Source organism: Astyanax mexicanus, unplaced genomic scaffold (genome assembly GCF_023375975.1).
Source record: "Astyanax mexicanus isolate ESR-SI-001 unplaced genomic scaffold, AstMex3_surface scaffold_37, whole genome shotgun sequence".
NCBI classification, from domain to species: domain Eukaryota; kingdom Metazoa; phylum Chordata; class Actinopteri; order Characiformes; family Acestrorhamphidae; genus Astyanax; species Astyanax mexicanus.
In genome coordinates this window covers 2349704-2373770 of record NW_026040047.1, presented here as the reverse complement: position 1 = coordinate 2373770, position 24067 = coordinate 2349704, and the positions used below count along the sequence as shown (strand labels likewise).

The window sequence follows — 24067 nt, the reverse complement described above, 5'->3', positions numbered from 1 at the left end:
ACACTCCACACCACACAAACCCCACACCACACACACTTCAAACCACACAAACCCCACACCACACACACTTCAAACCACACAAACCCCACACCACACACACTTCAAACCACACATACACCACACCACACACACACTCCACACCTAATACACACAACTCACCCCACACTCCACCACACATACACCACACTCCACCCCACATTCCAAACACACCACACCAAACACACTCCACAACCCACTCCACACCCCACACACTCCACACCACACTACACAACTTAGTAACTATTTGACAAGCCAACTTAAAGTTCGTTCACGAACTTTGCCTTTTCTAGTTTAGTATCTACTATTCATTAAATTATTACGTTTTTATATAAATTACTTAGTATCCGCGATGTATTATTCAGTGTGTACATATCCAGTATCACCTTTGATGAATCCAGAGATAATGACGAATAGCAGCACGACCACGATCACCGCCGTGAAAATCTTGTTCACTATCGCAGACTCTTTCACTCCGAACGCGAGGATACCTGATGAATCACAATAATTAATTTAATTTAAAATATTTAATAACATTCAATAAGTAATTAGTAATTAATTGTATATGAGGTATATAGGTATATACTTGCCTGCTAACAGCATGATGAGTGCAGCAGCGAAGAAGTCTGGGTAGGGGGCGAGGCCGGGGAGGTTCATGGCGGCGTGCTGACTCAGATAATTAGCGATAACGTTTCCGATCAGGTCGTCAATGGTGCCGCTCCAGGCCCGGGCAACACTGGAGGTTCCTGCAGGATTACAGCCCGTCATAAAATCAACCAATCAGATCACTGATAATCACTGACACAACTTTATCACCTGTTAATCATTCAGCTCCAGCACTCAACAACAACTCCAACCTCAATCACTGCACTCATTCATTTATATTATATTCATATTAGATACAGGGGTTGGAGAATGAAACTGAAACACCTGGTTTTAGAGCACAATAATGTATTGTGGTGACGGACAGTTCTGGTGGAAACAGGAGAGTTGAGGTGCACATTGAATTCTGCGTGATTTGATCAGCCGTGGTTTTATGTTTTTTGGATATAATCCGGGTTAGCACCCGAACATCCCCTTCAGACAGCTTCCTCTTACAGCATCCACAGTTAATCCTGTTGGATGTGGTTGGTCCTTCTTGGTGGTACGCTGACATTACCCTGGATACCGTGGCTCTTGATGCATCACAAAGACTTGCTGTCTTGGTCACAGATGCTCCAGCAAGACGTGCACCAACAATTTGTCCTCTTTTGAACTCTGGTATGTCACCCGTAATGTTGTGTGCATTGCAATATTTAGAGCAGAACTGTGCTCTTACCCTGATAATTGAACCTTCACACTCTTACTGCTCTTACTGGTGCAATAATGTGCAATTAATGAAGATTGAACACCAGGCTGCTCCAATTGAGCCATGAAACCTACAATCCCACACTAAAATGATGACAGGTGTTTCAGTTTCATTCTCCAACCCCTGTACATATATATAAATATATGCTAAAGGGTGATTGTGTTGTAAGGGGTTAATGTGTATCCGGGGTGCATTTCTGAGCTTGCCTATGATGTAGGAGAGCAGGAGGTTCCAGCCGGTGATAAAAGCCCATATCTCGCCCACGGTGACGTAGCCGTAGAGGTAGGCGGAGCCGGTTTTGGGGACGCGGGCGCCGAACTCGGCGTAACACAGCCCGGCGAACACCGAGGCCACGGCGGCGATGAAGAAGGAGATGATGATGCTGGGACCCGCCACGGTCCGAGCCACCTCCCCCGACAGCACGTACACCCCCGCCCCCAGAGTACTGCCCACCCCCAGCGCCACCAGATCCAGCGTCTTCAAACAGCGCCGGAAATCCGACTGCTCGCCATCCGGCTCCAGCGGCTTCCTCCTCACCAGACTCCTCACAAACCACAGAAAACCGCTACAGGACATCCTGCAGAACCAATCAATCAATACATCAATCAATACATCAATCAATTAATACATCAATCAATACACCCTGCCGAACCAGACTCCTCACAAACCACAGAAAACCGCTACAGGACATCCTGCAGAACCAATCAATCAATACATCAATCAATACATCAATCAATACATCAATCAATTAATACATCAATCAATACACCCTGCCGAACCAGACTCCTCACAAACAATAGAAAACCGCTACAGGAGACACCTGTGTTCCATTTCTAAAATGAAAGAAAAAAAAAATCCCACATCACATTGCATTACATTACATCGAATTACATTACCGGTATTAGCAGAATAAGAAATACATGTTCGGTAAACATAGACCTTTTTGGTTGTGTGTGTATGCGTCTCAGCAAACTCCAAAACAAAAGCTCCGCCCGATCCGGGGAATCTCTGCTACCGGCCGCATTTAAAACAATGCCTCAACCCAAGAGTTTATCCTGGCTTCGTGTCTTTACTGAGACGCCCCGCACGGCACTTTACTTACTTTCTCTCTCTCTCCTCCTCACCAACTTTAGGACAATTGGTCCTAAATAGCCATATAATTTTGGTGACCCTAGGACTTACTGCGGCCGAGATATTTAGCTTTATTTGCCTCAATGCGTCTACAATCCAGAAGTAACGGTATTATACACTTTGGTGAACATCCACACTTTGGTCAACATTTCCCCTAACTCCCTAACCCTAGATCTCAGGAAGCTCGAAATGTGTCAATCTGTCCGTCTAGTCGCTGTAATAAACCTTTTATTACCGATAATTACATATTAATTAACATTATTAGAAAAACTTGAAAAATACACCTTTGTAAACTAAGACACTTTAGTAAACAAATCCCCCAACTCCCTAACCAAAGATCTCATTACATCGAATTACATTACCAGTTGTTAAGAAACAGTAAATATTAATATTAAAGGTATTTTTCAGCTGATCAGACAAAATGACATTTAATCCAAAAACCTGATTATGATTAAGAGAATGAAGTGTCATGTGAGTGATCTTGTTTGGGCTGACTCAAGTGTCTGAAACTAGTGAGTTGTTTCTGGATATTTGACCTGAACTGTGTATGTGGGTGAGTGTGCAAAGGACAGTTAGGCTGACACCTCAAAACTGAATGTCCAGTATGTAGCATGTAATGCAGAAGTCAGCGCCTAAGCAGCAGAGATGAGGCCGGAGGACACATAGAAAACAGTAGTAATCAATAAATGATTTAACTTAATCAGTTAGAAACAGTTGCTGAGGAACCGCTTAACTGACCTTTGCACAGTATGTATGGGTGGGATTTTGGGGATATAAGGTCTTGTAAATGTAAGGATCATTGAACTTCTTCTACTGAAACTCTGTCTGAGTGGAAGGGGTTCCCAGAGCTCTGTTGTAATAAATTGCTAATTTGCTGAAGATCTAAGTATCCTGTCTCTCTATCAACTCTACTTCAGGCTTCCATCAAAAGAATCAAGGGGAACGCACTGGAGCAGTTGAGGGTAGTGCTGTTTTTCCCAACACAGTATTAGCGGAATAAGAAATATATGTTCGGTAAACATAGACCTTTTTGTGAACAATGTTCCTAATTTCCTAACCCTAACCGTCAAACATAACATTACAGTGTCTAACAGTGCTCCGTTAAACAGATTTACTTTACATCGGACATTTTCTAACCTGATATCGACTTAAAATTTGCACCGCACGGCACTTTACTTACTTGCACTCTCGTCTCCTCCTCACCAACTGAGCGGAAAAAGGCATGTCGGCATGAGCGTGTTCGCACATGCGCAGTGAAGGTTCCGAATTTCTAGGTGACGTCACGGCTAGCGCTACTCATATTAAAATAACTAAAATAGCGTTTTAGGGTCGCGTGGGTGGTACAATGGTCAGATAGCCACCAAATTAACTAGCTAACATCGGACAATTGGTCCTAAAATGCCATACAATTTTGGTGACCCTAAGACTTACTGCGGCCGAGATATTTAGCTTTATTTGCCTCAATGCGTCTAAAATGCAGAAGTAACGGTATTATACTCTTTTAGGACATGTGTTCACCGAAGCACATTAATTACATAGTAACGACAGTATAAAATGATTTTAATTATATTCAAAAAGGTAATAGGTTAATGCGGAGAATTGGTAAGTCAAGGTAATGCACTTTATGTGGGTGTATAAGGTTTATTATTATTATTATTATTATTATTATTATTATTATTATTATTATTATTATTCAAAAACTTAAAATATACAATACTAATACTTTTTGTTGTCTATTGAACCATCCTATCTCTAGCGCGAAACTATTTATGCGCATTATAAACGCATTGACGCAAATAAACCTAAATATTTCGGCCGCAGTAAGTCCTAAAATCACTAAAATTGTATGGCTATATCGGACAAATGTTACGATGTTAGCTACTGATTTTGGTGTCAATTGAACCATCCTATGTCTAGCGCGAAACTAAAACGCTATTTATGCGCAATATAAACGCATTGACGCACATAAAGCTAAATTTTTTTAAGGTTGCGCTACTGCGCATGTGCGAACTTGACGTCGGCAAGAAGCAGCAGCATGATTGGTTGCCACGTGACGTGACGCACCATCTACCTGGCGGGAAACCACTATTTTGGCGCAGTCGGTGTGTTGGAGAGACAGAAAGTAAGTACAGCGCTTTGCGGTGCAAATTTGACTATTGTAAGTCAATTTCAGGAGAAAAATGTTGATTAAAAAATTTGGTTAACGGAGTACTGTTAGACACTGTAACGTTATGTTTGAAGCTTGTTTTAGTTAGGAACAATGTTTAAAAAGGGTCTATTTTTATTATTATTACTTTTTATTATTATTATTATTTTAGAAATGACACTGTAACGTTACGTTTGACGCTTGTTTTAGTTAGGAACAATGGTAATGCGATGTAATGTAGTGTGATATGGGACTAGGTCCATTGCTAGCTTTTAACAGGTTATCTATTCATTTTTTTCTTTTTTCTTTTTTCAGAAATGCAAAATCTAACAACAAGGTGCAGGTTTTGCAATGCATCATGTGCCAATGTGGAAATCCATTTGGCCATGATGCATGGCGTAACCACAATAGTGCAGCGAGTTCGAAAGTAAGTATTATTTTATTACTTGAATTGTTATATACTTACCTTTAATTCTAACCCTTAATTGTTATATTTGTGTAGTATACTGAGGACACATGCAACACGTCACCTATACTCTGGCCAGCTATCGCCTTTTTGGGTAAATATATATATATATATTTTGTTATTTAAATGTGTTATGTACATTTATTTATGTTAACCCTTGTGTGGTGTTCTGGTGTTCTGTCCCTGCGCATTTATATTACATGCAGTATGTTTAGCCAAGGGCTAATAAACATTGCTTCATTTGTAAATTTGAAACTAAACAAATTTTCTACTCAAATCTTGAGTTTAATTCATTTTCTTTTACATTTTATTAAAAAACTAATAAAAAAAGAGTAGCACTTTTTAAAAGAAATGTAACATAAAAAAGGTAAAGGGCAAATATTAACAATGTAAGCTGTTTATATTTCTTGCAATTTAGGTGAAGCGAGCATGTGTAAAGCATTTTAATGTAGAATTGCTTAATTTAGCTGAATTAAATACAAGTTACAAAAGTAAACGAGTGACAAAAATATGAACACCACACAAGGGTTAAACAAATGGTTCTAAATTAATACTATTTTTTTCTTCTTCTCCTTCTTCTTTGTAGACTCACACTCTTGCATTGGAATTATTTGGCGAGGACTCCTGGGCTACAGTTACAAGGCCAAGGGGCCAGGAGGAGGAGGTGGTGAAGAAGGAGGAGGTGGAGGAGGATGGGGACCAGCAGCAGCTGCAGGTGGTGAAGAAGGTGGATGAGGTGGAGGAGGATGGGGGCCAGCAGCAGCTGCAGGTGGTGAAGAAGGTGGAGGAGATGGAGGAGGATGGGGGCCAGCAGCAGCTGCAGGTGGTGAAGAAGGTGGAGGAGGTGGAGGAGGATGGGGGCCAGCAGCAGCTGCAGGTGGTGAAGAAGGTGGAGGAGATGGAGGAGGATGGGGACCAGCAGCAGCTGCAGGTGGTGAAGAAGGTGGAGGAGATGGAGGAGGATGGGGACCAGCAGCAGCTGCAGGTGGTGAAGAAGGTGGAGGAGATGGAGGAGGATGGGGACCAGCAGCAGCTGCAGGTGGTGAAGAAGGTGGAGGAGGTGGAGGAGGATGGGGACCAGCAGCAGCTGCAGGTGGTGAAGAAGGTGGAGGAGATGGAGGAGGATGGGGACCAGCAGCAGCTGCAGGTGGTGAAGAAGGTGGAGGAGATGGAGGAGGATGGGGACCAGCAGCAGCTGCAGGTGGTGAAGAACAAGAAATGTTAGTAATGAAGTTATTCAATATATATATATATGTGTGTGTGTGTGTGTGTGTGTAATACTGGGTGTTTTGTGTTTAGATCACATCGTGCCAAAGGAGGACACAAAATGCTTCCGAAAAGGTGTTAGGCGTGTTCTGCCGAAGAAGCTCAGTAAGTACATTTCCTTTAATAATTGTTTTATTTTATTTTTTTCCTGTAAAGACAATATGATTTCATTAAATTTTCTCACAGAAACTTTGGAGAGCAACCCGTCCTGGGAGATTTTGGATCAGGTGTATGGAATGCTGGTGGGTTACTTTGTCAGTGTCAGTGGACATCGGAAAGGCGTCCTGCATAATTTGAAGGTGTCCGAGGTAATGGACGCAGACGTCGAGGGGGACCACGTCGTTGTGGAAGTGAGTGTTGTGTGATCAGGGTTAAAAAGGATGTTGATTTTTTATTATTTGCAACATGTTTTTCTATTTTTTCTATTTACAGGTCAGCAAACACAAATCGGCGAGTACATACGGACATGCCCAGTTGGCCATGAACCATGAGGAGTATTCCTGGTTCACGAAACTGGTGTCTCTCCGTGATTTCTTTGCAGGGGGGATTCTGAACATTTTTTTTTAACCGTTCCGGAGGGGTTTGCAGCAGGCTGCTGCCACTTTTCCAAATGGAATGGAAGAGGATGGGGTTCGGAGGTCAGTTCACCTTTAAGAACTTCAGAACCTCCATGGTCCATTATGTGAGTATATATTATCTTTTTTTTAACATTTCATTTCAAGATTTCATAAAATTACATTTGTAACTTTTAAACTTTTAACTTGTAAATTTGTTTTGTGTTTTCTCAGAACAAGCACAAGAGCCCCAAGAAGAAGCAGCTCATCCACCGTGCTATGTGCCACTCTGAGGACGTGGCCTCCAGGTTCTACACAACCCTGAACACGGCCTCAGAGGCGGCCCAAGTGCGGAAGCTGCAGGCGGAAGAGAGTTCTCCCGAAAAGTCTATCACCTCCAGCCCGGAGGAAAAAAAAAGAGGTTCAAGGAGGTGCCTTTTTGTAGAGTCTTCCCAGGAAAGTGAGGAGGAAGAAGAGCAGCAAACACATGTAAGTCATTGTTTACATATGTCTATGTCGTAGCAATTATGTCATTATCATGGTTTTCTAATAATGTTTTTTTGTATAACTTAGGGGTCTCACCAATCCCTATCCAGACCGCCGGCTTCCAAGCGGAAGTTATCTTCTCTTTCTAGTTCTTCGGAGGATGATAGTGGCCCGGAACGTCAGGAGGAAGAACAAGAAGAAGAAGAAGAACAACAACAAGGAGAAGGAGAATTATTCATCCTACAAAGCCCAGTGAAGAACCCTCAAACAGATGTAAGTCATTGGTTACATATATCTATATCGTAGTAAATATGTAATAATCTTTTTGTATAATGTAATAATCTTTTTGTATAAAGTAGGCCACCATGTGCAAGATAGGGGCAGATCCATCCGCTGGCCACACCTACTTGGGCAGGCCAGTCCTTGTGAGCCAGAAGGACATGAAGCTCCTAGAGGCGAAGGTGTCGCCGAGGGTCAAGATGGTTAAGGCCAAGTGTTCCACTGTCATGCTCAGCAGTTCGGATGATGAAGACATTGAAGAGTCTGCGGTGTATGAATCCTTCAAATTTGTTTAGTATTCATCGTTGCATTTTGCCCAATTTTTCTTGTTGTTGTTGTTGTTGTTGAATTGTTCTTATTGTTGTTTTACTATGTTTTACGGTAAATTTCATGCAAGTCTGTTGTTGACATTGTTTACATACTTGTTAATCTTGAATACATGTTATTAATGGTTAAGAAATGACTCTTTCTTGAACATACACATCAATATAATAAGTCAATATAATATACACGATGTATAAGTAGTGCAGGGTTCTTTTGCAGGGTCCATGGTGGTAAGTTAAATGTAAAACCTGAAGATACACCCCTTTTAAATTTTTCTTTTTGGTTTAGGACTAAGGATCACTAAAGCGTGGTGGATCTCCAAAGTGCTTTTTTGTCATTTTTGGCTAAACCTTAAGTCCTATTTTCACCAAACCTATACCTATGTGTTGGGGACGGCAAGCCGCACCAGATGACACAAATTTTTTGACCAAAAGTATTTACTGTAAGGAGATAGGGCCCAGTTGTTTTTTTACAGAAAGCGAAGGGTTAATCCACTAATTCATTGGCGTGCCGACCCACCCCAACAAGTTTGGTAGCGGTCAGACTTACGGCTTAGCCAAAAAATGCAAAAAAGCGCTTTGTAGATCCGACACGCTTTGGTGATAAAAGCCCTAACCAGATGATTTTACACTTAAAAAAGCTTTTTAATTGCAAAAAAGTGAAATGTGTGGAAGAAGACCCAAGTACAATGAACATATGCGAGTTTGGTGACCCTAGGGTCAAAGGTCGCTGAGATACGATTTTTTTTTTTCTAATTTTTTTGAAGCCTGAGGGTGTACTCACACTAGGCAATCCGAACCGTGCCCGGGCACAGTTACCTCCCAAAGCACGGTTCGTTTGGCTAGTGTGATCGCTCCGAACCGCGACGCTACTGTAAACAAGCATGGCGGCAAAGGGCTCTTTATGGTCTACGGCAGAGGTGCAGTGTTTGCTGGATATTTGGGCGGATGAGAGCATACAGCAACAGCTGGAAACCACGCATAAGAACTCAGATATATTCGGTAAAGTTCGTGAATATCTTTTAGCTCGTGGATATCAAAGATCTGTGGAACAATGTCGTGATAAACTGAAGAAACTGCGCAGTCAGTATCTCAAGGCGCGGGATACGCTCCGTAAGTCTGGCAGCTCATCAGAAGAAAAGGACAAATTCCCATGGTATGATGCTGTGGATAAAATAATCGGGCACAAACCAACTAGCCAGCCTAATATATTGGAGTCTGCTACACCGTCCGACCCATCGGACAGCTTTACGGAGGACACTGGACCGGCAAGCCCACTGAGCAGTGAGTAACGTTTAGCCTGTGATATCTTACAAAATAATATGAAAAACGTGAAAAAATGTCTGTGGGGTTTCTACCCTATACAGTCATATAGACGAGCATGTAACACACAAAGTATGCTCTATGTTTATGACCCTAACCCTACACCTTTTGACATGGTTAACTAGTTAGCTAGCTAACTAGTCCAGTAGCTTTAAATGAGCTATGTTTTTGTTGTTTAACTGGTCTACAAACATGATCAACCTGACCAAGCTTGACAACAAACGGTCGACTAGCATGATCAAGCATAATCATATTCAAATGCAACATACATTATGCTAGTTATGAGTTGGATTTTTTAACCAGTAATTAGTGATAAGCAATATTAGCTAGGTGCTCCAGGGCTTTGTTTCAGTATGGTGTACTTTTGTTTACGTTAAGCAATCATTTAGTGCTAGTCTGATGTTCAGCCTCTGCCTGTATATTCCCTGCTGAAAAAAATCCTGCTCAAAACCAGCTGGTCATCCAGACAAAACATACCCCATGCTGGTGGGCTAGCTCATTAACTTAGCTAGTATAGGGTATGTTTTTTTCCTAAATGACCAGCTGGTTTTGAGCAGATTTTTTTTTCAGCAGGGTTATATTTGTTATTATTACAGTGGGCTAATGTTTACGTTTGTGTTTCCTTTTTTTTTTTTTTTTGCTTTTAACAGCCACCTCACTATCTTCAGATCAGTCAATCACTTGTGATGACAGACAAGCTGAGACCTCTAATGGTAGCACACTTCAAAGAACACCCTCAGAACAGAGGAAGAACAGGAAGAGGAAGACGAAGACAGATGTGGGTGATCTCATGGCCTCATTTTTGGACATGCAAAAGAAACAGCATGATGAATTCATGCAAGGGGAGCAGGTGCGTCACCAGCAAGAGAAGGACATGCTCGATAACTGGATGAAAGCACAAATAGAGATGGAGGAGCGTCGGCAACATCTACAGAGGGAAGAGCGCCAAGAGTCAAACAGGATGTTCCACCAAATGATGACCAGACTGTTTGAAGTCATGGTGCCTCCTTTCCCACATCAGCCCCCCTCACATCCACCCCATCCCTCTTACCAACACTATTCTTACCCCACCAGTGAGGAGACACAACCCTCCCACCTTGATCAACCCCATACATCTACCCAGGGCTATCACAACCTTAAAGTCCAACCTTTAACTCTTACTTCTTATTTGCATAATTATATGCTTTAATTACATTTAAAACAATTTGTTTTGTTATGCACTGTTCTACCTACATGTTGTAGGTTTGATTCTTTATTATCCTCCAAAGAGGATTTGTTTTTGGACATTTGAGGCTTGCAAGAATATTAAGTTGTTAATAATCGTTTCATGTTTTGAAGAATGTTAAGAATGTTTACTGTTTTCATACTACCATTTCAAAATCCTGATTTTGTGTTTCATAGCATTATATTCCAAATTGTGCCTTTACATAGTTACAGTTGTGGCCTGTATAATTAATTTCATATGTGAACACTTACCATTTCAGTGGTTTTCTTAAAAAAAAAAACAGCATTTTTATATTATATACTGTAAGGTCCTGGCCCTGTTTCCTGTCTGTCCTCGTGCCTGTGTTGTCCCACGTGACCCGTGCCCCTGTGTTCTGCCCGTGTTTTTCCACTCACCTGTGTTCTTTTGTAGCTCCGCCCCTTCGTCCCAGGTGTTTCATGTTTCCTGTGTGTGTGCACCTCTATTTAAGGTCCGTGTTCCATTTCCCCGGTGTCGATCCTTGTACGTTTATCGTCTGTCAGTGCTCCATGTTTTCCCCGATTTCCTCAGTCTTGTTTTCAGTTTATCCCTGTGTATTGTGTATCCGTTTTTTGTTAATAAATCCCCTTTTTGTTTGCAATTGCGTCCGCCTCCTCGTCTTCCCTGCACCCACCCTGACATATACCAAAATTTGTGGAAGAAAACCACACATTTATATATGTTGTACATACTGTTAAAAGTCCACAAAAGTTTTGGGAAAATATATTTTTTTATTGCTAGTAAAAGCAAAAGAAAAAATAAAGTTCATCAAAAAAGTGAAACAACTTTGTCACATTAGTAACTTTGTCAAATAATCTGATCTCATCTGAAACTTGCAGGGTCTACATATATGATAATACACACAAGGAATTTGGGGGTATTTGAAATGAGGTGCAGTAACATCACCTGAAACATGTAAACATGTAAACTCTACAGATTAGAAAAATACAAACACAAAGCATCTCTTACTGCATTTGATGTGGCATTTCCATTTACAGCATTCCATTCAGTCTCATTTTCTTGCTGAACATCAACATCAAATTCCTCACTGTTCACTTCACAAAAATTGTGAAGCACAAAACACGCTGTAATGATGTTGTTTATGTTGCTGGTGTGGCAATCACACCTCTTCATTAGACACCGCCATCTTCCTTTGAGAAGGCCAAAGGCCCTCTCCACAGTCATGCGTGCCCTGCTAAGCCGATTGTTAAAGTTAGTCTGTGCCTGGGTTGTTTGCTGGTTTTCAGGATATGGTTTCATCAACCATGGCAGAAGTGGATATGCTGCATCCCCCAAGATCATCACTGGCACATCTACTCCTGCAAAGCTCTCTGTAATGTTAGGGAATAGTTGACCACTCTGTCCCTTCTCGTATAAGGACGAATTGCCAAACACTCTAGCATCATGGACTTTGCCCGGCCAACCTACGTTGATGTCCCAGAACTGGAGTCGATGGTCTACCACACCTTGCAGGATGACAGAATGGAAACCTTTACGGTTGTAGTAATCAGTAGGACTGTCAGGGGGAGCTAAAATGCCAATATGAGTCCCATCAATAGCCCCCGCACATTGTGGAAATCCCCACCTGTCTCGGAAACCTTGTATAATGGCCGTGAATTCTTGGGCAGAGGGTTTTCTGATGTAGATGGGAAGCAGTTTTTCCACAATTACCTGGGCAACATGATTGGTTATAGTGACTGCAGTTGATTGGCCAATCCCAAATAAATGGGAGATGGTTCTGTACTCCACATTTGTGGCCAGTCTCCAGATGCATATTGCCACACGTTGTTCGACAGGTACTGGTTTCCTGAATGTGGTTGTGTCTCTTTGAAGGTGAGGCTGTAGGAGGTCGCACAACTGCAAGAATGTGGTCTTTCTCATTCGAAAATTTATTTTCCATTCACAGTCTGTCCAGCTCGTGACAACATGCTTCCACCACACACCACACCTCTGCCGAATCCAGATGGTCCTGCAGAATGGAAAAGAAATGTTAACTGTAATGATATTTGATGCATAGAAGATCACCTTACACAACTGCAACAAACAAATAAGAATTTAATTAAATTGAATAAACTTTTTTTTGGTTGCATTCCATCTTTTAACGTTGATGATGGAAAATCAACCATTAAACAACCTTTACTTTACATTGACTAATAGACATTGGTTAGTGTTGAAATACTGAATCAACACTCATTTAAAGGTTTTGGATAGTTGGGAGCTCATCTACACTTAATGCTTTTCGGAGAAAGCTGCTCCCCTCTAATAATAACAATAATAATAATAATAATAACAATAATTATTATTATTGTTATTATTATTATTAGTAGCAGTAGTAGTATTTTAATGTCCCTTTCTACACTGAAATACAGCACAATTAATATGAAGAGAATATCAATAATATACATATTTAATGCAAGTAAAAATCCATACAAACAGTAAATGTAAAACCATAACATTGAATCAATCTTGAACCAACATAAAATCAGTGCACAAATCAATTCTGACAGCGATCAACGTTGTTTCAATGCATCAGCAATAGAAAAAAAAAAATCATTTTGCTTTCTAGGTATGTAGCGTTAGCACCTTAACAATAAAATGAACCAGTTGCTTGCTTAAAGTGCTCTTTTCACTGGGAAATTGTATTTTAGACTTGTTATACACAATTCTGCATATAATATTTTTGAAAAGGGTTCTAAAGAGCACCATAATGGTTAGTGTTACCCATAATAAATTAGGACTACTATCTACAAGTCCTAAACAACAAACACATTTTATTATTACTTGAGTTTTATGTTTCGCTCCTTTGGTCACTATTTATGTATATAGCAAGTACGTCTCTTACCTTACTGATGAACGTGAATTGTAGTCCGCGAGTAAAGCTGCAAATTTCTCCCTGGACGTCTGCTGCTTGTGTAAAAACCTCCTTACACGTGCAGCACGATTAGCAGTAAATCGCTGTGTTGCACAATCAATGACTCTCTGGTTCAGTTGCGTATTTACACGCCCAAAACGACTCCAGAGAAACAAAAACAATAGTACGATCCTGAACTCCATTGTTTTGCGCGCGCATACTGTTCTTCAAAACAAAAGTCGCCTGTTGATGACAAAAGCATGCTTGGGCACGGATCGTTTAGCGCAGTGTGAGTGCAGGCCTGCGGGGGAGGGGGCCGAACCGTGCTCCGGCACGATTCAACCAAACCGGGCCTAGTGTGAGTACACCCTTAGTGTAGGCCCGAAAATCCCTTTTTTGCTCCCATGAGGGCTAGGAAGGTCACGAAATTTGGTTTGCATATTGTATTCATCATTCCGAAAAACATATCCAAATTTGGTGAGTTTGTTTTGGCAATTTTTATTTATTTATATGTTTAGGACTAAGGATCACGAAAGCGTGGCGGATCTCCAAATTGCTTATTTGTCATTTTTGGCTAAACCTTAAGTCCTATTTTCACCAAACCTATACCTATGTGTTGGGGACGGCAAGCCGCACCAGATGACACAAAATGTTTGACCAAAAATATTTACAGTAAGGAGATAGGGCCCAGTTGTTTTTTTAAGGAAAGCGAAGGGTTAATCCACTAATTCATTGGTAATTTCTGGGGCCCCTAGGTCAAAGTATGCTTTGAGTCTTTTTCACTTACAGAGGGTCAGGCATGTCATGGGTTGGCCATTGTAGGGTTCTGGCAACACTTTGGGACTCCCTCCACACTTTGATGACCTAGTACCTTACATGTCCCAATGTGTCATGATTTTTCATTTCTAGGGTTCTGGCAACACTTTGGGACTCCCTCCACACTGTGGTGATCCATTACCTTACATGTCCCAATTTGTCATGATTTTTAATTGCTATGGTTCTGGCAACACTTTGGGACTCCCTCCACACTGTGGTGATCCAGTACCTTACATGTCCCAATGTGTCATGATTTTTCATTGCTAGGGTTCTGGCAACACTTTTGGACTCCCATTACACTTTGGTACTTCAGATACACTTTTTGAGACACATAACATTTGATAGACTCACATAACACTTTGGTTATCTTTTCCCTATCTGAGTGCAAGATTTGTCATTTCTTCCATTATGATGACTGGGATGGACTCTGCTCAGCCAAAGAGCGTTGCCAGTGAGGTTTTCAGATTCATTTGAAGACACTTAAAATAAAACAGCCTTCTAGCCAAAAACCGACGAGACCTATGCGTCGGGCTCGTCCCTCCGATCGCAGCCATGTAAATTTTTATTTATCAATCGATCTAGATCAAAAGATACGTTTTTAAAGCCTTTTTAAGATTAGGCAGGGCCCTACCACGCCCCCAGGGGGGCGTTGACCATGTTTCGGCCCGTTCCGAGACATCTCATCAGAACATGTTATTTAGGGACCCACGACACTTTGGTGATCCGGGGGGCGGTCCTATGATGTCACACGACACATTGGGACCACCCCGGGGTTCAACAAAGTTTATTAAATTTTCGCTAGGAAACAGATCACCAAAAGGTATCACAGGGTCTCATCAGTACCGCCTACCAGTGTTGGGAGTCCGCAACTGCAAGCTCGCTATCTCAGAATCGGAAGGAGATAGGCGCGTCGTTCCATTAAAAAAAAAAACTTTGGGAGATGGGGACATATCAAAAACTGGTCCATTTGTCTCTGGCTGCCTTTGGGAATTTATGAAAAATAAAACAAAATTCCCTATGGGGCATACCATTCATTTTTTTTAAATTTCAAACGGTCATAACTCCGCGTAGGAAGGTCGTAGGACGATAATTTTTGCACCACTGGACTCTATTTTGAAAGGAGATTGCCGTAGACACCTCAGGTCCCAAAGCGTGCCAGGCCCTAGTTAGGGTTAGGTTTTTGTAATATACAATGACTTCCCTCAGTACAGCCCAACAGGCTGCATGGTTTGAGTAGGAAGACCAAGGGTAGTGCACGGGCCGGCGCTTGTTAGGCATTGCTACTGGGCTTGAGGTCAATGAGCAGGTAAAGTAGGAGTAGGCAGAGTGAGGGGTGTGTTACTCGACCAAGCAGGACCCCCTCTGAACTGATCTGTCTTTTCTAGCTTAATCCTACTTCGTCCGAGTGCTAGGTCTCTAAACTTGTTTATTTTAATTGTGAGGTCACAGGGAGCATAGTGAGGAGTGCACCACTAGACTGAGCAGGGCACCCTCTAGACCGTCTTGGCCTTTCTAGCTCACCCATTCCCTCTCCCTAAAGTTATTGTTTAACTAGGGAGCGAATGGGTGTGAAGACATTTTAATTGAGTATTAGGTCCCTAAGGTTTTTTAAGTAGTTTTGGTATTTTATAATAATTTTTTATTATTACTACTTGAAATAATTTACATGATTAGTATTATTATAACAGGAAGTTATAATAATACTATTAATAAGTAGCAGTGTAGTTTTTAGTTGGATGCTCTTGGATAAGCTTCCATGTGTTCCTAATTTGTTGATTGCGGGGAAAAAAAATTATTAAAGTGATCTACTTTTAATTTTAGTTATGGTCGACTATTGTTGGGCAAGTCTGTTGTTGCAACGTTTCGGAAGAGAATGATCCTTCATCAGGCACAGACTTGCCTCAGTTCCAGCTCTAAAATGGTTTCCCCTGTCCTGCTGCTTATATAGGCTTCCAGGAACAGGCTCCGCCCCTTGTTTAATTTCAAATGTTCAGTTAAGTCAATTCCCAAGGGGGAGTGGATTTTTAAAGGGAATATTTGTTCCTCTTTTTAGATTTTAGGTTTGGATTAATGCTGTGATTCCCCAGGTAAGTATTTTTTTTATTCTTTTCAGGTTTTATGGAGAAATATCCTTCATTTTAGTTTAATGACATTTTGTTGAGTATTTGTTTTTTAGGTTTTTTGAGGAGAGATTTCCTTTGTTTTTAATGACCCTTTGGTAATAGAGAGTTTGGTTTGATGACACATTCATAATCTGTGTTTTTTTTAGGTTTTGAGGAGAGATTTCCTTCATTTTTGGTTTGATGACCCTTTGGTAAGTATTTGTTTTTAGGTTTTGAGGAGAGATCTCCTTTGTTTTTAGTTCAATGACCCTTTGGTAATGCAGAGTTTGGTTTGATGACACCTTCGTAATCTGTGTTTTTTTAAGGTTTTGAGGAGAGATTTCCTTCGATTTTTAGTTTAATAACCTTTGGGTAAGTATTTATTTTATATTTTTATGGAGAGGTTTTTCTTAATTTTGAATTTGATAACCCTTTATCTTCCAGAGAGACAGAGAAGTGAACTTAAGGAAAGATGGGTAAGCAGAGGAAGCCCCACGTAACTCGGCAATCATGGGTGGCACTGGCTGGATTAGGTTAAAGGTCCTGGGGCCAAAGGCTCCAAGGGTCCGAGGCCCCAGACCAGTCCAGGAAACCCGGTGGGTGTCATCATGGGGGGTGTGGCTACGTCACGGAAGAGTCATCATGACCGTTTGGTGACCGTGGCCGTGGCCGACCCCCCCAAGGGGGTCGTGATCTAGGGCACGTAGAGCCAAACCGAGCACATAGCGCCGACCGGCACGACCGGTAGAGGTCAACCTTGTCGAAAGCGGGCGCTTAAAAACACCTATTTCAGAAGGAAAGGTCCTAGGCTTACCAAACTTGAGTATGTCAGATAGACCCTTGCAACATATCCAAATGTGGTGTCTCTGGGACTTAATGAAGCCGAGATATGGATTTTTGAAGTGTTTTTTTAAGGTCAGAGAGTAGGCCTCAAAAATCTTTGTACTGTAGGTGAAACGGTTCCCGAGATACGAACCTTTAACCGATTTTCCAGAGGCCTAAATTTAGGCCCAAAAATGGCTTTTCGGCCGCCGGGGGAGCTAGCAACGTCGTAGGGTCACGAAATTCGGTCCGATTTCGTGTCTCTACGTCAAACCGTTCCCGAGATACGGCCCCGAACTCTTTTGGCCCGGATTCAAAATGTAGGCTGTGAGGGGAGGGGCTACGCCCACGAAACTTGGCACACCACAAGGGGGTGCTGGTGTGCTCACTATATCCGAAGTTGGTGACCCTAGGACTTAAAATGGCCTAGTTATGACCTTTAACGTTTTGGTGACCCCTGACTCTTTGGTGAACACTGATCCTAACTCCCTAACCAAAAGACTTAGAAACATCCACAGGGGGGCACTGTGTCCGTCTAGTCATTTCGTGTAACCTACCGTTAGCCCCGTGAGCGTACGAGCGCCAAAAAATATTTTTGTTTTTATCCACACTTAGATGTCAGGAGGTTCTTAGACCTATAAAGGACAAGACCATTGTGTGGTTTAGAAGTTGATAGAAACGTAACTTTTGAACCCAACGGGCCAGGTCCACGAGACTCTACACGGTGTTAGCAGACTTCACTCTGACCAACATATCCCAGTTTGGTGTCTGTAAGTCAAACGGTTCCCGAGATACGAACCTTTAACCTATTTTCCAGAGGCCTAAATTTAGGCCTGAAAAAGTCTTTTCGGGCGCCGTCAGGGCTAGCAACGTCGTAGGTTCACGAGATTCGGACCACTGAGTCAGACCGAAGGTCCGATTCAGGGTCCGAATTTCGTGTCTCTAGGTCAAACCGTTCCCGAGATACGGCCCCGAACTCTTTTGGCCTGGATTCAAAATGTAGGAGGGGCCTGTCAGGGGAGGGGCTACGCCCACGAAACTTGGCACACCACAAGGGGGCGCTGGAGTGCTCACTATATCCAAAGATGGTGACCCTAGGACTTAAGGGTCAGGAGTTATGGGCTCTTAACTTTGGTGAACTTACATGACACATCGGTGATCTTTTATCCTAACCAATCCCCAACCAATAAAGTAACTTCAGTCGAGTCACGTGTCATTTTGTTCGTCTAATCGACCTGCACTACCTACTGAATGTTTGGTGAACGTATCACTTACGGTTGTGCCAAAAGTCACCAAAAAACACTTTTGTGAACCGTGACTCTTTGGTGAACGTAATTCCTAACTCCCTACAACAACACTTAAATACGTCGGGAAAGGTGCCATTTTGTTTGTGTCGTCACGCTGCTCCACCTACTGGACATGTGGAGGACATATCCCTTAGGGGTGTGGCAAAATTAGAAAGAATTTCTCAAAAACGTCATGTTTTACCAGATCATTATGGGTCCACCTTAAGTGTTTTTCCCTTCATGCAATTCATCCTTCACCGCATCATGACCCAGGAAGTGCCCGTAAAGGTCAGTCAGTATAGTGAGAGAGGAGAGACTGGCAGTAAGTATGTTTACCTCCTTGTTATGTTTATTAAACAATGTTTAACCAATGTTGTCAGTGACCATTTACACTTATAAGTGTAAAATGAACATATATATATATATACATCAACACACACCTATAAGCCTAATATAAACATGTAAACAAATGTTTTTAATGTTTGTTTAGAGATGCAAAGACAACAACTATGTCCAATTTGTCATAACACGTATGGCAACCTGCCAAGGCATTTGACCAATACGGAGGAGAAGATGCTGCTCCTGCAGCTGTCCAGTGGGCGGTAAGCAGTAGTTTTTTAATATGTAAAATATTATTAATATTTCTATTTGTTTATTATTATTATTATTTTTTTTTTTAGTGTCAATGGTACATTCATGTGCCAGGAGGTGGGATGTGGCACACTTGTCAAACGCATCGATAGGCACTACATGGATTGCCATGGTGAAATGGAGGTATGTGATTAAAATGCGTTATACATTAGTAGGTAAATGACATATGTTTTTGTATTTTATGTGATTAAAACTCATAGTAGCCTGGTTAAAAAATCTTATTATATTGTATGTTATTACAATGTGTTATACATTAGTAGTTACATGGTAATAATGTATGTTTTTGTATTTTATGTGATTAAAAGTATTCAAATTCATACTGACAATTAAAAATTATTCTGATCTGTTTTGTAGGAAAGCGATATGGCATACGCGGTCGCCAAGACCAAAAAAAATTTTGTGCTTTCCAAACTGGCTGATTTGAGGGCTACGCACCCAGAGGTGCCTATGATGTCCGTTCTGGACGTGGGGTTCAAGCCGGTACCAGTTGTGACGCCTGAGGCCCCGGCTGAGGCTGAGGCTGTCGAACTGTGTGTTGCAGAGGAGAGAGGTTCCGAGGTTGTCTGCAACAACCCCAATTGTGTTGAGGCTCACAGGAGGAAGGATGAAGAAATTAAAGTCCTCAAAGCGCGATTGGGCCTAGCAGGGCAGGATTGCCCTAGGAGTGATTGTAAGGTCAAGGAAAGGGAGCTGGGGAGGCTGGTCCGTCTATATCAGATGAGCCCTCAGAAGCGCACAAGAAAAAAATTCTCCCACGAGGACTCGTTCTCAGAGGAGCACAACCCCAAATATGGTGAGCGCAATTGTTGTCAGTGTTTATATATATATATATATATATATATATATATATATATATATATATATATATATATATATATATGTGCCTTTTTTATATGTTCAATACCTGTTTTGTTTTGTGTAATGTTTGTGTTTTACAGAAAAAATCCTACAAGACTGTTTTTTGTTTGTTGTGGGGCCTAACCCGACGGACAAGGCAAAAGACAACACATGGCAACACTTGCAGGAGTCATGTCCGTCGTTTTCTTTTATATGCGGGCCGGGGCCATCTTTTGAAGGGCAATTTTTCCTTCTTGAAAGTTGCCTCTGTGATTTCAAAGTAACTTGTGTTTTGTTTTGTTGTTTGTCTATTGTTTCCAGGTGGATTGAAGTCCTTATCGCAGATGGCCTCAAGCCAACAACCATAAGGGTCAACATCATGAACCTTCGGAATTTTTTTAGGTTCCTCCAGGACATGCCTTCTGGTGAAATAAAGCTGTCTATGCTGGATTTTCAGCGGCTGAATTCGCAGACGCAGCGATGTCTGAAAACTATCCACAAGGACGTCACAACACACCGACAAAAAATACGGAGGGAATTGTCGAGTAAGTACTGATGGTTACAATGTTACATCTAAACGGTACTTTATATGCGGTTTGTTTATTCTTTGGTTTGTGTGTTTGTTTGTTTGTTTGTTTGTTTGTTTTTTGCAGGAAACATCCTTCCACGGAAAATGAGCTCCCAGTTCAGGGAGAAGGTCGAGGAAGTTCTCCCGAAGAAACTTGGTAAGTTTGCTTTTTATTGAAATTAGGGAAAAAATGTGTTTTAATACAAGGCTACTCATTGTCATGTGTTTTTCATAGGGCTGCTGGAAGAAAATCCAAGGAGACAGAACTTGAAGGCAATTTATGGATTGCTGTCCGGATATTTTATTTCGATGTCCGGGCACAGGACAGGGGTACTCAGCAATATGCTGGTATCAGAAGTTGAAGATTCTGAGGTCGAAAATGGCATGACCATCATTGAGGCAAGTGTTACTCTGTTGTGTAAGAAAACAGTGTTTACCACGTGTTTGATTGCAAAAATGTTTTGTTTATTTGTTACAGGTGGAAAGCCACAAATCGGCAGCGACTTATGGGCACGCCCAACTGTGCCTTTCTGAAACTGAGGTTGGGTGGTTCATGACCCTTCATAGTTTGCGCAACAAATTCGAAGGGTCAGAATCACCCTACTTTTTCTTTTCAAAGTCGGGGGGCAAATGTCTTAAGCTTGTTGAGTATTTTCAACAGCAGTGGTTGGAGCTGGGGTTCTCGGGCTGTTACAACTTCAGGAACCTCAGAACGTCCATGGTTGACTATGTAAGTATAGATTTTTTTAACGTAAATAACCATAGGTTGGTTTCCGAATTAGGGACTAAGTTCACCAAAGCGTTGTTGTAATGATATGCTTGTTTTTTGACCTGTTTTTCAGACCAAGAACATCTCCCCAGCCAAGAGGGCCCTTTTACACAGATCCATGTGCCACTCTGACACGGTAGCTTCAAAATTCTATATTCCGCTCAACACGGTGACTGAAGCTGCACATGTCAGAGAGATGCAAGAGACGGCGGCTGGTAAGGAGGAGAGGAGGATGGCGGAAGATCGGCAGCAAGCAGAGATGGCGGCTGGTAAGGAGGAGAGGAGGATGGCGGAAGATCGGCAGCAAGCAGAGATGGCGGCTGGTAAGGAGGAGAGGAGGATGGCGGAAGATCGGCAGCAAGCAGAGACGGCGGCTGGTAAGGAGGAGAGGAGGATGGCGGAAGATCGGCAGCAAGCCGGATGCTCCAGCACCCCACCAGTGCAGAAGCGACCTCGGCTGAAGCGGGTTTTAAGGTTCGAGTCTTCCACTGAAGAGGAAGAAGACGAGCCCAGGTCCAAGATGCAGCTGGTTGCCCAGTCGAGCACGAGCGACACCGACGATGACTCAGCCTTAGTTCCGGTCAGCCTGAGCTCATCTGAGAATTGCTCACCTTAGATGCGGTCATAAGTCCACCCCATCAGATCTGTAATTTGTATGTTAATTTGTAAATAGTTAACCCTAGTGTTGTTTATTTGTTGAGGCTGTTTTTTTAAAAGCTGAAGTTTGAATTTTTCTAAATAGTGTTTGTTAGGTAGATGTAGGTATGTTTGTTTTCTTTGTTAGCTAGGTTTATTGATAGGGTTTTTGTAAGTTTCATAATGTTGCAAAATAAAAAAAACAAATAAATGTTTAAGAAATGTCTCTTTTCATTTGTTTTAGTTAGGGACCAAGGTCACCAAAGCGTATTGGTTCACCAAAGTGGTATCTGGTGAATTTTGGCACAACCATAAGTGCTACATTCTAAAAACGTCCAGTAGGTGGCGTAGGTACACTAGACGGATAAAATGACAGTGGTTTGGAGTCTGTATGTCCTTTGGTTTCCGAGTTAGGGACTTCGGTCACCAAGGAGTCACGGTCACCAAAGTGTCATAGCTCCAAAGGGTCACCAAAGTGTTTTTTTCACCAATATGCCATTAGATACTTGCAGAAGGTTTTAGAGGGCGACCATACGGATAGTCTGACAGTGGTTTGGAGTCTGTATGTCCTTTGGTTTCCGAATTAGGGACCAAGGTCACCAAGGAGTCATGGTCACCAAAGTGTCATAGCTCACCAAAGGGTCACCAAAGTGTGTTTTTTCACCAATATGCCATTAGATACTTGCAGAAGGTTGTAGAGGGCGACTATACGGATAGTCTGACAGTGGTTTGGAGTCTGTATGTCCTTTGGTTTCCGAATTAGGGACTGTGTTCTCCAAGGAGTCACGGTTCACCGAGGTGTCCCATTTTATATGTTTCTATCTGTGTTCGACACTTTGTAAAAAGTTTTTGGAGTAGGTAAAAGTCGTTATCATTTTTGAGCTTTGGGTGATGTGGCGGTGATGCCCACCAATTTTTGGGCAAATCTAACTTTTGTAGTTAGGTAGATAGGAGTCAATGACACTTTGGATCACCTCTTGACTCTTTGGTGACTTTTGGCTTTTTGCCAATGTGGGCGTCGGCTTTAATAATGTGGGCGTCGGCTTTAATTTGAATAATGGTTAGGAACAAAGGTTGCAAATGTGTCCCCAAATCTGTCCACCTGGTGGTGGGGTAGAGTAACTGCAATTTTTTTATTTTGGAGAGGAAATGAGCTAGAGACTCCGTTCTATTTTTAATAAATACTAGGCCTCGAGTGTATCACCACAGATGTGGAATGGTGTCTCTAGGTCTTTTAGTCTTTTTTTGAGTAGGGTCTGGTAGGGTCTGGCTGCAGACCTCCACTGTGAGGCTCCAGCAATCTGGGGCTCACCTCACGCGAGGGGACGGAAGTGACGTTCACACCTACGTATGCGTGTATATGGAAGCAGAGTCCTGCGCTGCGAGGTGAAGACGGGCTTCTGCGTGTTTTCTTCGTCAAATCACGGTAATTTATTCAAGATTCAGAAAGTTAGCTAAATAACAGGCTTAACTCTGGCAGTATAAAGATGCATAACATAGATTACCTGAACGCACGGTGGGAAAATTACGACAGTTTTGATAAGGTTGGCTAAGCTAACAGAGTTTATAGGTTGATAAATAGATAGATAGACGGATATATAGACGGATAGATAGACAGATAGATAGATAGATACTTTATTAATTGATCCCAGAGGGAAATTCTTAACATCCAGAAGCAGATATACATAGTATGCAGAGTATAACGTTACATTATCAATGTAGCTCTGGACCGGAATACAGTTTTAATTTAAGTTTGATGGTTTAGCTGGTCTACGATCATAATTAATATGGCCCATTTAAACTGATTTGATCATCTGGCTTCCATGAAAGCTCATCTGTAGCTGTATTTTTTCAGACTTAATATGCATAGTTAAATCCTTAAGTTAACGGGAGCCATTTATCATACTTATTTACTATTATTGAACTGTACCTTAAACATTGCAGATTTAAATACTGTAAGATATATTTATATATATTTTAAAGTTGTGTAAGACGTTTGAAACATCAATTTATTTAATGAATTAATAAATGTATTGTTAAAGAAATGTCTTATTTAAAAGCAAACTTCAGATTTGGTGGCAAATAACTGAACAGTGATTACAAATTAAAGACCATAGTTGCCAAGTTA

At 41.7% G+C, this 24067-nt stretch overlaps 3 protein-coding genes and 1 long non-coding RNA gene across 5 annotated transcripts; 3 read left to right on the top strand and 1 right to left on the bottom strand.

The window, feature by feature from the left end:
* Positions 1–328: 328 nt before the first annotated feature.
* Positions 329–2662, bottom strand: LOC125793118 (cationic amino acid transporter 2-like). The gene is made up of 3 exons (XM_049473402.1): positions 1591–2662; positions 627–782; positions 329–527 (listed from the first exon to the last, which is right to left on the bottom strand). Exons 1-3 carry the CDS (start codon positions 1958–1960, stop codon positions 394–396), a joined length of 660 nt encoding a protein of 219 aa, XP_049329359.1. The 5' UTR covers positions 1961–2662; the 3' UTR covers positions 329–393.
* Positions 2663–7355: 4693 nt separating this feature from the next.
* On the top strand, positions 7356–8073 carry LOC125793103 (uncharacterized). The gene is made up of 3 exons (XR_007432693.1): positions 7356–7436; positions 7521–7706; positions 7790–8073. It is a non-coding gene; the product is annotated as an uncharacterized LOC125793103 (long non-coding RNA).
* A 9877-nt stretch (positions 8074–17950) lies between these two features.
* On the top strand, positions 17951–21068 carry LOC125793107 (uncharacterized). Its single transcript, XM_049473371.1, has 5 exons — positions 17951–19080; positions 19159–19252; positions 19484–19922; positions 20620–20691; positions 21013–21068. The coding sequence occupies exons 1-5, from the start codon at positions 18971–18973 to the stop codon at positions 21066–21068; spliced, it is 771 nt and encodes a 256-aa protein (XP_049329328.1). The 5' UTR covers positions 17951–18970.
* On the top strand, positions 20073–22113 carry LOC111188850 (caldesmon). 2 transcript variants are annotated; one of them, XM_049473400.1, is made up of 5 exons: positions 20073–20160; positions 20288–20511; positions 20620–20691; positions 20770–21264; positions 21377–22113. In XM_049473400.1, exons 4-5 carry the CDS (start codon positions 21088–21090, stop codon positions 21917–21919), a joined length of 720 nt encoding a protein of 239 aa, XP_049329357.1. In that variant the 5' UTR covers positions 20073–20160; positions 20288–20511; positions 20620–20691; positions 20770–21087; the 3' UTR covers positions 21920–22113. The 2 variants fall into 2 exon arrangements, with proteins under 2 accessions (XP_049329357.1, XP_049329358.1); XM_049473401.1 differs by having other exon boundaries at positions 20073–20246; positions 20369–20511.
* The last annotated feature ends 1954 nt before the right edge of the window (positions 22114–24067 follow it).